This window comes from Mytilus edulis, chromosome 4 (assembly GCF_963676685.1).
Source record: "Mytilus edulis chromosome 4, xbMytEdul2.2, whole genome shotgun sequence".
Lineage (NCBI taxonomy): Eukaryota > Metazoa > Mollusca > Bivalvia > Mytilida > Mytilidae > Mytilus > Mytilus edulis.
The window spans coordinates 37013237-37030518 of record NC_092347.1 but is presented as its reverse complement, the minus strand read 5'-3'; the positions used below and the strand labels follow the sequence as shown (position 1 = coordinate 37030518).

The 17282-nt window shown below is 31.6% G+C and overlaps 1 protein-coding gene across 1 annotated transcript; it reads left to right on the top strand.

Moving 5' to 3' along the window:
* Positions 1-489: 489 nt before the first annotated feature.
* On the top strand, positions 490-16561 carry LOC139519597 (uncharacterized). Its single transcript, XM_071311778.1, has 5 exons — positions 490-555; positions 1895-1960; positions 7536-7655; positions 12815-13972; positions 15961-16561. Exons 2-5 carry the CDS (start codon positions 1951-1953, stop codon positions 16410-16412), a joined length of 1740 nt encoding a protein of 579 aa, XP_071167879.1. The 5' UTR covers positions 490-555; positions 1895-1950; the 3' UTR covers positions 16413-16561.
* Positions 16562-17282: the final 721 nt, after the last annotated feature.

Genomic DNA, 17282 nt, shown 5'->3' with positions numbered 1-17282 from the left:
TGTGTACAGTAAAAATTAAACTAGTGACCATATATTTTTGTGAAGCAAACATATGAGAGTTAATAAGATCTGTACACACTTTTGGAAAATCGTGTAGCAGTCATGTCAACTCGTGTATGTAGAGATCGAAGAGTGGTCGAATGTGTTCGCGAAGAGATCGGGTATCGGTCGAGTTGGTCTAAGATTAGAATATATAGAAGTCGCAGTTATCGTGAAGCTATCGGGCATTTGTCGAGTTAATCTGGACCAAAAATCAAACAGGTTAGCGTTGATCGGAAAATGATCGGATATTAGTTGAGCAAAGGTCGAGATGATCGAGTACTGATCAGTAAAATATTTGTATTCCGACCAAACTCGATCTCTACACGATCATTTCCCGATCGGTTCGATCGAAAAATTCTTTAAAGTAAGACCATGTTGCTCATCACTCCTACCCAATAGAACATCTATTTTACATGATTTCGGTTTTTTTGTCGTTTTTAGGTTTCTTTCTTATCGATTTTGTTGGTGTAGACATTGTTCCTATTACAGCTCTGTTGTTGTACCTTTATAACTGTAAGTATTCATTTGGATGTTAGTGCAATTATGAAAGTAATATTAATTCGCTAACGAGAGTGGAACATTTTAAAAGTAATGTTTAATTATATTAATAATATACTTAACTGACAATTTTAAAATCATCATACCTTGAGATGACCTAGCGGTAGAACCCTTTGTTAGTATAATGATTATGCTTTGATTGTGTGTTCCCTAGTACATTAATTGCTATACGGATGTTTTCTTAATGAAATACATGTAAACATCGACTTTCTTTTGTTTTTACCAGCATGGTACTTTGATATTTCATATACACTCTGGTATGGTTGGCTCATATAGTAAGGTAACATTTCATGTATATAAGGAGTTTTTGGTGTATAGGTGTTTTGCATGAAGAAGAGTTTAGTGTTTATGCATGATAAGTTGCTGTGTAACTATTTGTATGAACAGTTTATAAGTTCGACTTGGACGATAAAGTCATTGTGGACTTACCCGGTTTTTGAATTTTCCGTTGAGTTCGGAACTTTTGTATAAATTGTATTAACACTTTAACAACCTCATGTGGCCAAAAATAATAAAAGCAGAAAATATGCATGGGAAACTTAGTTAATCGTAACTAAGTTAGAATTTTTAGAAATTTAGCTCATGAAAATAGGTTCTATGTGTTACTGGAAAAGAGGTAAACAAATCCAAATACGGACCTTGACACGTCTTTCGTGGTAATGATCGGCATTACTTGGCTATTTGATATGGTACCTAGTAACAATTAACAACAGCGTTTGAATTGTAGTAAAATTGTGAATTTGGAAAATTTCCGTTCTATTTAAATTTCTGTTGACCAGTTTACCGATTTAGTTTATCATTTTTGCCTATAAATTATACCCATTCTACAAAAAACGGAACTAGTAATGGTCATTCTGATAGTAGTCTATTTTGTTAAGGTTGATAAAATAAATGATTAGAAGGTGTTGCGTTTGCTGTACATATTTTTTCACCAAAACAAGTTTAATTGTTTGTACAGTAAAACTAATCAATGAAACATTTTTTCAAGGAGTAATCTAAACTTCTAATACAATTGAAATCACATTTAGAACAAGACGTATTGTATTTATTCAAGGACAGTTCTGATAACAAATTTTATCAATATCTAAATTTAAGTCGATATAACAATTACGAAAATATATCGTTTTTCTCAGCTCTTCCCTAGTATGTACGAATTTAAGAAGAAAGTCACATCAGTAATGTGATATTTGAAATATTATCAAATATTACATTTGATTTAATTAAGAAATCAACATGGAATATTTGGTACTGTATTTTAGGTATGCACAATATCGTAACATGTTATATATTTCAGATTTTCATCCTCAACCTGATCAACTTAGTGTCAGTAAATTCAGATTTGTTCCGCATATGCATACAGGTACATACCATAATTTGTCAGAATTATACTTTGAAATGTATGTATAGTTGTGTTGTGTGTATGTTAACGTCATATTCCAAAAATGATCTCTAAAAGTAAGGTAGGATGGCTTCATTCATATCAAGCTTACGAAACAACAAACAACAGTCCCGATTGTTTAAAAAACAAGTAAACCACCAATCTATGTTTAAGAAGTATTTGGTCGAACTCTTGATTGATTTTTGTTTCAAACACTTCAGTAAACATTCGAATGAAATTAGTTCCATAAATGATGGTGCATTTGAAAATAAATCTAATGTCTGAAATCCAATTTTGATCTTCTTAAAATTTTGTTCAGCCGTGGCCGATTTACACAATAACACAATGTTAAACTGCTGTATCCAAATTTTAGACATTTTAACCTATTATGTTTGATTTGCTCACACTTTGTTGTCAATATATTAAATTTTGCGCAACTGGCATTCAAGTGCGATATTTAGATAACTATACAGTATATTGTACGGTGATCACAAGGATTGACAGACACTGTTTATCGGTATATTTACATTTTTTCTACTCCCGATGTTGATACTTTATCTTAGTGTCAGTTTTCATTACGAGTGATGCGTGCCTGGGTGGTGACGCTTTCCCCTTCGATTCAACCTTCCCGGTCCATTTCAAGTTTATGCCTCTATCTCAGTTCTTGTTTTCAACATGTATCTCTACTAAGCAGTAAAAGGCTGAAATGGCCCATATCTGTACTCAATTGTACTGATGTTTACTCGACCAGTCTGAATTGGTCTGAAATCTACTTGATAATACTCGACTGTAGTCTAAACCATACTTAGCAGTCTGAATTTGTACTTGACCTTTACTGGACAACACCTTAACCATTTTATACGCGTCTGAACCATACCCGACCTAGTTTGAACCATGCTTGACATAGTCTGAACCATAGTCGACCATGTCTGAACCAACCTATACCTATTTTTTGTATCTATCAATTATTAACCTGGCTTGTAATTTTAACAACAATTTGAAATAAGAAATTTATAAACACATTTTTACAATAAACATAATACAACTTCCCCTTATTTTACGCTTACACACATATATATATATATTTCTCTAATTCTTCGTCAATTTATTGCTTTCTGCACCCATTGTATAAAAAAAATTTAATCAACGTGTGGTTCGTTTGATCTCAGTGCTTCATTGGTTAAAATCCGATTATGACGTCAAATTTTTTTGCTTTGCTCTCAATTTCCTATTGTGACGGCTTGCAAAAACGATGACGTCACATAGAAAGAACACATCTTTTTGCAGATCATTCGAAAAGAAGGAATAAGTTTGCCTGCATAATGTTAGAAAATCATTAGAGAAACAGATTCCACCACCAAATCTCGTGTAATACGATATTTATCCACTCTCGCGTTTTTAATTTGAAAATTTAACTGTCTCGAGTGGATAAATATCGTATTACACTCGATGCAGTGGTAGAATCTATATATATCACCTTTAAGATAAAAATAATAAAGCTGATAAAGACTGAATTGTGTCTAGTATTTTCAATGCATATATGTTATTCATATTATGTTGAATGTTTCAGATATATTTTATGGTTACTAGAGAATTTTCACGATTAGCTTAAGCCTAGTATAGATTTATAGTTAATAATGCAGGGAATGTTTTTTGTAATTAAAAAATATATAAATAAAGATATAAAGCAACGGAATCAATTTAAAATATGACACATTTGTTTAGTAAAACTGCGAATGTAATTACTCATGATACTAGAACTACCATGGTAATACCCAAAACAGTCACGTTTGAATAGGTTTTATTCAAATTATGCCATATTTGATAAATTTTTACCAGCCGAGGGTCTTTTAAATCAAGATAAACATTTGACCAGAGGAGATTTTATAGCTACTTGGAATAATTGATTTTTTTGCTTTGGAAAATTAATGAGAATAGTTAAGCCATCTGTTAAAGGAAAATGTGCCCATCCTCATTTGGAAAATAAGGCAATGAAGGTGTTGCCACAACATATTTTGCCATTCAAATTCTCAGGTCAACTAACAAGCAGCAAGAAACAGTACCAGGCAGTCTTATTATAACAAAAACATTTAAATGGGTTTCATCAGCTGAATTTTTCTTAAAACTCATTCTACAACCTAAAGATGGATACTTCATAATGGACAGCTCATGTAGACAACAACTAATTGATGGTATGTATATGCTCTATCTCTTTATTTTGCTCTGAAATAATTCGAATTTAATAATACACAAAAAATAACTAAAATATATTTACCTGCAAATCTCAGTATTTCCTTTTGAGAGTTGTTACAAATCATTAGTACATCTCAGGACCATTTTACCATAGATTTACATACAGCATTTATGAAGATTCCCAAAAAATTTATTTTAAATATGTCACATTTGAATGTGCTGAAAATTTCTTTATAATGAATATGGTAAGTATGGAATTATCAAGACAATGTGTAGTTGAAATCATTACTTTGCAAGTACCGGTATGTTATAATCAAGAAAAATGTTTAAAACATGTAATCCTTACTAAGTTTTTTCAACTTTTGCAGTACAGATATTGAAATCACGTTTGAAAGAAAATGGTGTGAGGTTTACCAGCAAAGACAAGAAAGCCGATCTTGTGAAGTTGGTTAAGGAGAAGATAAGTTCATCAAACCCATCAAGAGGTAAATATTTTACTGATTTTTATATAATTATTTTCTTTCATAGACAAATGAATCTTCTGTGGCATTAAAAATGCTTAGATGCGGTCTCGAAGTAACATGCTAACCTTTTTGGTGAACATGCATGTTAAAATCTCACTCCACTGTGTCAGTATAGTCTAAAGCATGTGCAATGTTCACTTCTCCAAAAGAAACATATATAACTTCCCACTAGACCTTAAACATTGATCAATCTATTCATATGTATACTATTGCTTTCATTTACATATTTGTATATATTCATATTTATTAAGTTCTAGTCCTGAAATCTGAATATTCACTTTCAAAAAGAATAGTAGTGATTCCAAACAAATATTCAAAATATCAAAACACAGAATAAATCAAAAGGCATAAATTAATGGCTGCATAAACTTATTCAGTCGTGTTGTAAAACATGCATACATTTGTATCTCATTATTCAGATATAAGTTATTAAAATATCGATAACAAACTTAATTTTTTTCATAGAAATACCTTCCCAATGTGAAAGTGAAATGAAGCAGAGACACAAAAAGAGAGACATAGAGGAATCAGCTCAACATGTGAAAAAGAAGAAAATAAAGACAATTATGAATAAAAGAACAATATTCTTCACTTTTTACGGCATACCATTTGACTACAGCAAGCAATCTATATACAATCTATCTTCATTTTTTTGAAATATTGTGATGGTATGATACTAAACCCCTAACGGGAAGGATTGTGCCTGATGTTCATATGATAAAATCATAATCTTTCAGTCGGTTTAATTAAAGTCTGGAGCTGGCATGTCAGTTAACTGCTAGTAGTCTGTTGTTATTTATGTATTATTGTCATTTTGTTTATTTTCTTTGGTTACATCTTCTGATATCAGACTCGGACATCTCTTGGACTGAATTTTAATGGGCGTATTGTTATGCGTTTACTTTTCTACATTGGCTAGAGGTATAGGGGAGGGTTGAGATCTCACAAACATGTTTAACCCCGCGCATTTTTGCGCCTGTCCCAAGTCAGGAGCCTCTGGCCTTTGTTAGTCTTGTATTATTTTAATTTTAGTTTCTTGTGTACAATTTGGAAATTAGTATGGCGTTCATTATCACTGAACTAGTATATATTTGTTTAGGGGCCAGCTGAAGGACGCCTCCGGGTGCGGGAATTTCTCGCTACATTGAAGACCTGTTGGTGACATTCTGCTGTTGTTTTTTTCTATGGTCGGGTTGTTGTCTCTTTGGCACATTCCCCATTTCCATTCTCAATTTTATTGATATTATTTGGTGTTCATTTTCACATTCACTATATGTTAACTGTTTTTTATATACTTCTGAGTATTTTATGGGAAGATATTTTAAGAAACCACCTGATATGGTTAACACGTCCACAAGCTGAATGTTATAACATAGTTAAAAAACACTGTACAAAATATGTTTTTTATATCTTCTTATGTTGACATTAAACAAAATTATGCCAATTTTCTTTTTTTGTGCTTCAAATATACCACGAATATGTCAGAAAGAGGTGATTTTATATCTTTCTTGAATAATTATTTCTCAATAATAATACAATCACTAATCTATCAATAATCAATCCCTAATTCATCAGTAATCGGTCTTAAATCGATCAGTAATCTAATCGATCAAACTCCTGAGAGAGTTTGATCGATTACTGATCGATGACTCCAAGTCATCAATCGAGTACTGATCAAATATGATTGATTTGTGTTCGATTACCGATTTGATCGATTAGTTAAGTCTGGTAATACTTGATAAAAGGAAATGTGTTCCAAAGTTGCAGTTAAAATTTATTTCTATTTAATTTAAATAACGTTTGTCAAAATTAAAAGATGTGGCATTCAATTTGCAATTCAATAAGGTTTAATTACCTAAGTACATGTGTTTTTTACAGGTAAAAAAAGCCTATTTATCCAACAAGAAATTATAATTATGAATAAATGTCATTTAGAATTTGAAACTCTCTGACCAGATGTAGTATTTTCAATGAGTTCGACCCAAGAAGGAGGTATTATTTTAATGCTTTACCACTAATCAAAAGAACACTTATATTTATTTCTTTTATTTTTTATCCCTTTTTGATATATATAACTATATCCCAAATTATAATAACAGATATATTTCTAATATAAGGTTAAACAATTTCAGTGATTTTATTGGCTGTTGTTACCTTATCAAAAAGATAGGTATATAACTATTGTTCGTGTACAAGAATCCCATGAAGTTTTTATTATGCTTTTGATAACAGTTTGATTCGGATTCTTAGAAAAGCAGATCTAATAGTATTGCGGTTGACAAGTGACCGATACAACTCCTCAGGATTGTGCTTTACTTTATGTGAAAAGTAATGTTGCGTGTATATTACAGTTGAATCGTAGTATGTGAATGTCTTAAACACAACGCTGAGTTTTGAATATGAAATATTTAACTTTTGAAAATACAAGAGTCCAAATATATTTTATTTTTATTCTAAAGAATATTATATTTAATATACAGCTGTATTAAATTTTTTTACAGTAGTTTCAATTTCTTCACCTAAAGATAAATATTTGTAAGAGCCTAGTAAAGAAACTCTTAAATGATAATTTACATTATCGTTAAACCTGTTGAAGATGCAACTTTTGAACCGGCTGACCACACAATAAACGAACCCCTTCAAAAAAGGGTTGGTATTAAAATGTGCCCAACAGGTGCATATAAATGGTTATATACTCGGCTATGAGCGTTGTGATAAAAGTGAATCAAGATAGGTCTTTCGGATGCATATCATTTATTAAGTGTTGCTTATTTTTATTTTGGCAACTCCGGTTCATACACTTTGTAAAATGTAATATCTTTTCAAATATCTCATTGCAGACTGGTTTTACAAAATGAAACTGCAATGTGACAACATAGATATCAATTGTATCGTAGACAAAAGACTAGAAGGGCAGTATACTTTTCTGCAATCAGTGTACGGATCTGCAAAATATAAAGGTGAGAATACTAATATGAATATGAGCCTATTAACATTTCTTTACAACTGCATTAGATTAATTCTACTTCATTTAAAAATATATATTATATGGAGTTCTTAGAATGTATCATTCTGTTCCCTTACACAGAGTGTGATTATCATTAAAAAAAACATAAACATTTTTATTATATTTAACTCATCTGGCCCACAGGGCCAAGTGAGCTTTTCTCATCACTTGGCCTAAATCATCGTTCGGGTATCTAGTTTAAAAACTGTATCCGATGACCGGGTCCATCAACCAAGATGGCCGCCATGGCTATAAATAGAACAAAGGGGTAAAATGCAGTTTTTTGGCTTTATCTCTAACACTAAGGCATTTAAGGATGTATTCTTCTGACGTTTAAGTCTCGTTAAAATCTCGTTCTGGAATTATTTCCCAAACATGTGATACAAGTGGAAAATATCAATGAATTTAAAAAATGTTATAATTAAACTTAACTCTGTGAACAAATTATGTATCTATTAATGAGTAGTTTTTGAGTAATTAATTTTTCAAATTTTATTACCAATCAAGTGAGTCTTTTTAGCCAAAATTTTGAGAAAATGGATGAGGGATACAATGAATGATTTTACCAGAAGCATGTACATTCCATATTACTTTTTTTCTTTTCAAACTTCTTAAATATGTATCATTTCAATCAATTATAACAAAAAAGTTAAAATAATAAGCATTTTGAAAAATCACAAATTTACAAAATTTACAGCATGGTAAATTTGACCCAAAAAAAAGCATCAAAATATGATAAAACTTTCTTATACTAACACCTACCTATAGTTTTTGTAAGTTAAATTTATTCAGATTGGTTCACTTCATCTTTATTGAAAGTATGAAAAAAGGTTTAATTGTGGAAATGTAATCTTTTTCACCACAATAGCCAAAAAAATAGTTGAAAAATCAGACAATCATCGAAATTGGGTGTTTTTAAAGGGCTGTAGCAAAAAAGAAAGTGCACCAACATATGATTTTTTCTTCACCAATCATTTTATTACAGTCTTATAAACACAAAAATCAGGTTAAGAAATTGTTGGCTTATCAGAAATGTACAGCCTTAAAGCAAAGCTGAACAGCACAAAACAAAGGCATTGACTCTATAATGAATGTAAGAATTGTCAAACAATAGCTCTAGCCTCAATTACTACAATCTGGAACACTTTTGCTGGAGTTGATGAATATAGAATCGCTTTTGATTTTATTTTAGTTGTCTGGTTTTTATTCGATGGTTCCAAAGGGAATTTTAACAGTAATTTTTACACATTACTTATATGATGAAAGGTATCTTTTTGCATGTTTTTTCATGCGAGTCTTTTTATTTGCTAATGATAAAATGCATCTTTAAGTTAATATCCCATTTCGTTGTTGCATCCGTTTCATTATGAAAAATAAGAGCGTATCATGCGCTCTTGACGCTTTCTTAATCATACATCAGACATCGAAGGTAAATACGATATTCCTGTGCTTGCATTTCCTATCATGATTTTCTTTATAGAGGGTTACTGCTCACAAGGAAGCTATTGAACTAAGAGTTCCAAATGGTGAAGTTGAAATCATCCCTTCGTAAATTTTACGGACGCCATCACGAGTTGGTTGACCGTTATGGAATAACCGTTTCACAAATGATATCGGATATGTTCCTTACGTCGTAACTACAATCCCCTTCCCTTTCATGAATGTGACCTACCGAATTAGACTATTTACCGGATTTGTAATCACATAAGCAACACGACGGGTGCCACATGTGGAGCAGGATCTGCTTACCCTTCCGGAGCACCTGAGATCACCCCTAGTTTTTGGCGGGGTTCGTGTTGTTTTTTCTTTAGTTTTCTATGTTGTGTCATGTGTACTATTGTTTTTCTGTTTGTCTTTTTCATTTTTAGCCATGGCGTTGTCGGTTTGTTATAGATTTATGAGTTTGACTGTACCTTTGGTATCTTTCGTCCCTCTTTTAAATATATATAAAAAGATGCATGATGATACATGAAACGTCCACCAGCAAAGGCATCGACAAAATTTGTTTTTTTATTGTTTTAAAACTTCTAGATACAAAACTAATTCAATATACAATACACCGGTTTCGTATAAATACAAGACTCATCAGATGCGCTCGAATATAAAAAAAAGTCCAAATTAATTTCAAAGTTGGTGAGCATAGATACACTGTATCTCCAAATTCGTGCTAAACCTGACTAAGGTTGTCAATTCCGGTGATTGTTTGTATCTCGAATATAAAACCTCCTGTTGACAGCAAAGTTACAGAAATTTGTCGAATCAACGATATTTTGAGAAGATTGAATCGATTTCTAATGCAATCAAATATTGAAAAAAAGAAAAACTGGTATGATTTCCAATGAGGCAACTCTTCATATAAGACCACATGACACAGATATCAACAACTTTAGTTCACAAAACGGCCTTCAACAATGCGCTAAGCCTATACCACATATACAAATATAAAAGGCCCTGCTATGAAAAATGTAATACAATTCAAACAAGAAAATTAACGGCCCAATTAAAAACAAAGTGGGGAAAAATTATGTAAAACAGCAGCACACAAAGACCACTGCATTACAGGCTCCTGACTTTGGATAGGAAAATATATACAAAATGTGGCGCGTTAAAACATATTTACGGGATCCCAACCCTCCATTTAATATAGCAGTGGTGTAGCAGTACAACATAAGGAAGAACTATGATTGATTGATTGTTGGTTGCTTTACGCCGCATTAGCACAAAAAGGCTATATCGCGACGAGAGCTAATTCTAATATTTTTATAATTTAAAGCATATTTTTAAAATAAGACAAAAAGTCCTCAATATACTAAAATTCTAGACTAAAGCAAATTGATTATTTACAAATAAAAATTAACAGTAAGATAATGTGATAAAAATTAAAAACGACTTAAATAGAATAACATTTTTATATTCTATAATAAATTCCAATTTCTTTTAAAAATGCAACAATATTTGGAAATGGAACATTATTAAATAAATCATACATATTATTGACATTGAAATGCTTCTTACGAATATCAGCAAAGTCAATACAACTAATTAAAACATGTTTAATAGTATACTTGCAGTTGCAAGGAGGAAGAACTATGAAAATTAGCGAAAAGAGGCTTAATTCATCAGATGCATACACAAAGAAGTACATATAACGAAAACACGGAGGGGACTTGATCTAATTACAGTGTTGAATTGATAGACTTTAAGGATTAGTTTATCAAGATCGTTTCTAAAAGAGGGACGAAAGATACCAGAGGGACAGTCAAACTCATAAATCGAAAATAAACTGACAACGCCATGGCTAAAAATGAAAAGGACAAACACACAAACAATAGTACACATAACACAACATAGAAAACTAAAGAATACACAACACCAACGCCACCAAAAACTAGGGGTGATCTCAGGTGCTTTCTAACTTTCTAAATTCGGCCGCGGTAAACACCATCTCCGTAAAAATAAAAATGTGCAATCCCGTTTGAAATAAGTTTTTTACAGGTACAACCAAATTTCAAATTCAAATATTTATATCTATGCAAGAATTTAGTAAAGGTTTTAAGTAATTTGTGGTAACGAAATGCCTGGCTTCATAATTAACCAGTAATACATAGTTAAAATTAAAAACGTCACATCAGAAACGGACACAGCGAATGAGTTGTGATATATAAACACTGTAAGATGTTGCTATAAAAACATATCTTTTGTTAAATACTTGCCTTCATTCATTTTAATAAGAAACAACAAATTGTGCACATTAACATTTAAATGCACTATATGTACCATTTGTCTTTAAAATGAATTTAAAGTGTTGACGTTGTACAGGAGGTTCAATTATTTGGAATAGCCGAAAAGACCAAAGAATGACCAAGTGAGATTTTCTCATAATTTGGTGTCCGTCGTTCTTGGTTGTCGTCGTCGTCGTCCGTTAATTTTTACAAAAATTTTCTCTTCTGAAACTATAAAGCCAAACTATATTAAACTTAGCATAAAATCCTCCTAGGGTGTATGGTTATAAAAAATGTGTCCAAGGACACCACCAATCAACCAAAATTTCCACTATGGCTAAACCTGGAACATGGAGCTAAAATGTAGTTTTTGGCTTTTATCTCTAAAAAAAAAGCATTTACAGCAAACCTGACATGTTTTTTCAATCAAGGTCTATCTGCCCAGAAATTTTCAGACGCATCATATAACCTGTTGTTTGGTTGCTGCCCTTGAATTGGTTATATTTAGAACATTTTGCAGTTTTTGGTTATTATCTTGAGTATTATAATAGATAGAGATTAACTGTAAATAGCAAAATTGTTCAGCAAAATATGATCTACAAATAAGTCAAAATGTACAAGTGGACCCTGAAGGAGTAATTGCTTTTCATAGTCAAAGAAACCCAATTACATGTACCAATCAACATTACTGACATAGCTAACAATAGAACATAGGGGTAGAATGCAAGTTTTGTCTATTATTTTTTGAACCGTTGTAAGTAGAGACAAAATATGAAAGGAGCAGATATGTTCAGAAAAATGAGCTTAACCAATTGTCAATATACGTCAAAACTCTAAAACAAATTATTTTAGGACTTATTGTCCATAAATGACAAATTTTACTATTTTTCTTTCTTGTTTGCCTATTATAAAAAAAAATTATGTTTTGGAGTTTAGTATAACGTCCATTTTTACTGAACAAGAACACATTTTCATTTAAAGGCCGGCTAAGACCAACCTCCGGGTGCGGGATGTTGTTGTTGCATTGAAAATTCAGTTGTGGCCTTCGGCTGTTATATGCTCTTTGGTCGGTCGAGTTGTTGTCTCTTTAAAAATTCCCCTTTTCCATTCTCAATTTTATAAACTATAAGATCAGTAATACAAGTTAAAAAAAGATTTCTGTCATGAAGTTTATTCTCGTCTACAATGTTGGAGAGTGTCTTTTGTTTGATAGTTTGACATGCCCATAGAACAAGGTAAGCGACATAGGCTCTATAGAGCCTCTAGCTTTAGATTAATAACTGTTTTAGTGTTTTTGTTTGTTTAAAAGCCACTTTGAATTTTAACGAGAGCATTGAAATTATCTACACGTTTTGAAAACAATACTTTATTGATTTTGTCTTCGTTTCAGATTTTGATAGCTCAATTAGTAATCTAAAAAGGAGTTTTGAAAACCGAAAAGATATGAGCGAATTTGAAACAATATACACTATGAAGCAAAAGCAACTACCGCGAAACAATAAATTAAATTCGCTGCTATTAGAAGCATCAGCGAAAAAACAACCTTTCCTATGTAGGTGGATATTATTCAAGCTTCGAAATATAGAACACAATAGAAATATTGAACAAGCATTGGACATTGCATTAGAAAACAACGACATTCACACTGCAAGAGTTCTCTCATGGAGCGTAACAAATATTTTTTATAAAAGATATAAACAAAAGCTTTCAAGTGCAGTAAATATATATCCTGGTGTACGTTGTATATGTAAGGAAAAGGAAACAGACAAACGTTATTTCTGTTCCAAAAGTCTTGTAATTGTTGTAGTATTGCAACGTAAAGTTCGAGGTTTACCCAAAGAATTTAGAGGATTTATGATTGAACACGTAAGGCTGTATGCCTTAAACAGATCAGAAGGAAATGATATATTAACATATCTTTCTAAGAAAAGACGCGATTCTTTTCATTTAAAATTAGGCATATCAAGTGAACGAGCTCAAAACTTATTTGTCAATCATAATAATCTTGGGCTGATTTGTCCATCTATTGGTAAGTCCAGATATTTCTCATCTAAATGTCATATTATCACAGATGAACTGTGTGTACAGTTTCATTGCACAAAGAAAGGAATCATACCGATAGGGAATGAACATTTTCCAAATACTATTAATGGATGTCCTACTGATGTGATTCAGTCCCAAACTCAACTCTTGTCTACTCTACGAATCGGGGATAAAATTGGACCGCAAACAAGTATAGGAACACTCGGAGGATTTGTACGATATCTAGATGTTTTCGATTGTTTTTTAACATGTGCACATGTTATGTATGATTTAAAAACTCTTTTTGAGTCATCTTCAAATTTTGCAAGGCTTCAAGGTGCAAAAGCATACATACATACTCCACAAGGACAAGTTGAATGTGGAAACGTGATTTGGCGAGCTTTTGATCATGACGACAAAAGCAGAACAAGTGTGGACGCAGCATTAGTAGTGTTAAGTAATGCAAATATAAATCCAAATGACATTCTAAATGGATCATATTCTCCAAGTAATTTTTCTGATCTGGGTAAGTAGATTATGATTGGACTATAAAACACATACTTTTGATACAACACGTAATTCATTTGAAATCTAGGGGTATTAATTTCATGATTGCTCTTCATATTAGTATGCATGAAAAACTTTAGCCTTAATATTTAAAATTAATATATTAAGCGTTTATCTATTAACAAGGGATACACATATCCATTTTAGTACATTGCAAAATCATGTCTTAAAATACTGCAACAAATCTCAATTTGGTTGGTCTTAAGGTGGTATCCAACACCTTGATTAATATTTATTTGGCTCGTTTAATTTTCATTAAATTTTGACTAAGTATTAACTTTAATTTTGACAAAAATATCAAAATTTCAGAAAAATTTCCTTGGTTATATAGCAGTTTGACAAACATTAATGTTGATCGTTTAGAAGCTAAATATTTACTTGACAATGAAACGTGATTAAAACGTTTAGCTGACTTTTTAAAGAGTTATCTCCCTGTAGTGATTGGTACCACCTTAAGTCTTAAGTGAACCGTTGTCAAGAAAATACCGAGTCCCCCACAAAATATAATCACTCACTACAGATCAATTGACGTCGGCTATGGAACTAAAATAGCAATTCATAAGAAACGAGTATCGTCGTAGAGGGACGCATATAGGCAGCGCCATAATATTCAGCGACGACAACAGGCTACACAATGTATCGCATGTTTCAATAGTACTGTTTGAAATAGTGATAGGAAATGAAATAGTTAGTTCTTACTGGTATTGTTTGTTTAGCAAATAAACCATATAATTTGCAATTGTAGTATACCACGTATAGACTGAGTAAATTGTTTTAAAACAGGTTATAAAATTAGTTGATCATTGTAAAGGACTAGCTATCGAATTAAATTGCATATACACAAAAATAGTAAATTTTTATCTTGAAGTAAACATGTCTTATTGAGTGATTCGTTTTTTAAAAGTTTGAAGTTAGCAATGCTGATAGATAAACTAGTCACGAAGTTGATTGGTTAACTGGACTGATAATATTAGAATAAAGTTAGGGTTAGGTTAAAGGTTACGTTGGGGTAGGATAGGGGTCAATGTTCGGGTAATGGGTAGTGATTGGGTAAGGGTATATGATATAGGTTATATGGTAAGAGTTATATTATTCCATAGAATTACGGTTAGAGTTTAGTAAATATTGGTGTAAAAGTAAAGATAAGTGGTAAGATTTTTTTTAAGGATAAAGTTTAAGGTTGTCAAATAAATTATAAAAATAAAAAATGTGTCCCTAGAACACAGATGCCGTACTCGCACTGTTATTTAGTGGACTGTGAAATTGGAGTCAAAACTCTAATTTGGCATAAAATTAGAAATATTATATCAATGGGAACATGTGTACTAAGTTTCAGTTTGATTGGACTTCAACTTCATCAAAAACTATCTTGACCAAAAACTTTAACCTGTGGCTAAAAAAATTAGAAAACAAATACTGAAGATATAAAGAATAATTGATATTTATCCTATAGACTTGCTGACCAGCCTTACTGAAAAATTGTGTTGTACTGATTTTTTTATATGTTGCTAAAGTATCGACAAGAACATATAACGAATTGATATAAAGAACCTATTACTTGTTTACCTGTCGACTTGCTAATCCGTTGACTAGTTTACAAACTGACAGCGACACTGTCTTCTTGTCGACATGCTGACCGGTTAATTTGATAATCGAGACAATGGTTTGACTTACCTATCGTTTACATGCAGTCTTTATATAGTACCTATTGATTTTGGGAGAGTGCTCTTGAATCATAAGAGCTATTTACGATTTTTATATTTTTATAATCAGTTAAATACGAGTTCTAAATGTTGCTTTACTTATATATAAGTTTGTCTGTGATGAATATAAATAAATCGAAAGCCATGTCCTTTCGGATTAAAAACTTTAAAGTCAGATTCCTTGTGTTGTTTCGTATTCCCCATCTTCATATCTTATACATACTAAATATTTTATATCATACAGGTTTGTCGTCACCATTTTTAAACACTAGTTGTTTGGACCATGAGGAATTTTGTATTTCATCACAAACAGCTGATACTATAAGTGCTGGAGCAGTGACTAAGTCGGAAAAAAATGTCATGTTTCCAAGACAATCAGATGTAGATGTACAGTTTTCTAATACTGGTCCAACTGCAGCTATCGTAAACGCTAATGTATATCAACCTCTTTGGATTTATTCGCAAGCCCACTTACAACTACCTTCTGGCTTTTTGACTGATAGAAGAATATTTCGTATGTATAATCAGATAGCACTCAATCTTCCATTGGTGCAAGGTGATTCTGGAACATGCAGATACATAGTAAATCATCCAGGTCACAAAAATGGATGCATTGGAATGGCTGTTGCATTTAGTGGAGGATTAACATTAGTCACTCCATTGAAAGACATTCTTAAAAGAATGAATATATCATAAAACTGACTAAACAAATACTTTAATGGTCATCTAGTCAATTCGTTTGGGCATAACTTTATTCGTAGCTGATTGTAATTGTTTTTAGTCTGTACATGTACTTCTTGCACACTTGAGTTGTAGAAGAAGCTCATTAAATAGATACATTAAAACATGGTTTGTTTCCTTTCTTTTAATTTCAACCACTTCCACGAAAATTATATAATATGATATCTCCTCGATTTTTCTTATTCTTTATTTTTTTTTTTATCACATGACAAACATTTTAAACTTATAAATATTGATACATAAAGAAATATTTTGCTTTGAGTGCAATTTTATTATTTCTGAAGGTTTATTTTTAAATTTCAGTTTTCTGTAATTTTTGCGCAATTAACATATTTATGTGCACCTGCTTTAGAATTCTGTTAATCTGTTCTATTTCGTTCATATGATATTTTTTTTTTAGAAAAAAAACAAGAACCAGCAAACACCTTAATTAAGGGGTGTTAATTATTGAACTTTGACATGATTTAATAAAAATTGCACCATACGAATTATTGATGACCGAGAAAAACAGTTATTACAGATAATAAGCTATCACATGATATATATAATATAGCCGTATATAAGGTGGATGCATTAAAGTCGTTAACTGGGCCCCTTTTTAAAAAATGACACTCGCGTAGTAACTACATCCGTGAAGAAGTCATTTAGGGTAATCATTTGATCAAATTTCAGAAAAATCACTACTTTTCCATGATTGGATATACAGCAACATCATTCATGTAAATGATACTATTGCTTATTGCTGAAAATGGGGTCTTTACAGTAAAACACGTATAAGTTTAACAAAATAAGAAATCAAATTAGATAGCCAAATTATCAAAATTA

Coding starts and splice junctions, on each gene's coding strand:
- LOC139519597 (XM_071311778.1), top strand. Junction 7,656..12,814: donor CGGATCTGCAAAATATAAAG/GTGAGAATACTA, acceptor TCTTCGTTTCAG/ATTTTGATAGCTCAATTAGT. Junction 13,973..15,960: donor AAGTAATTTTTCTGATCTGG/GTAAGTAGATTA, acceptor TATATCATACAG/GTTTGTCGTCACCATTTTTA.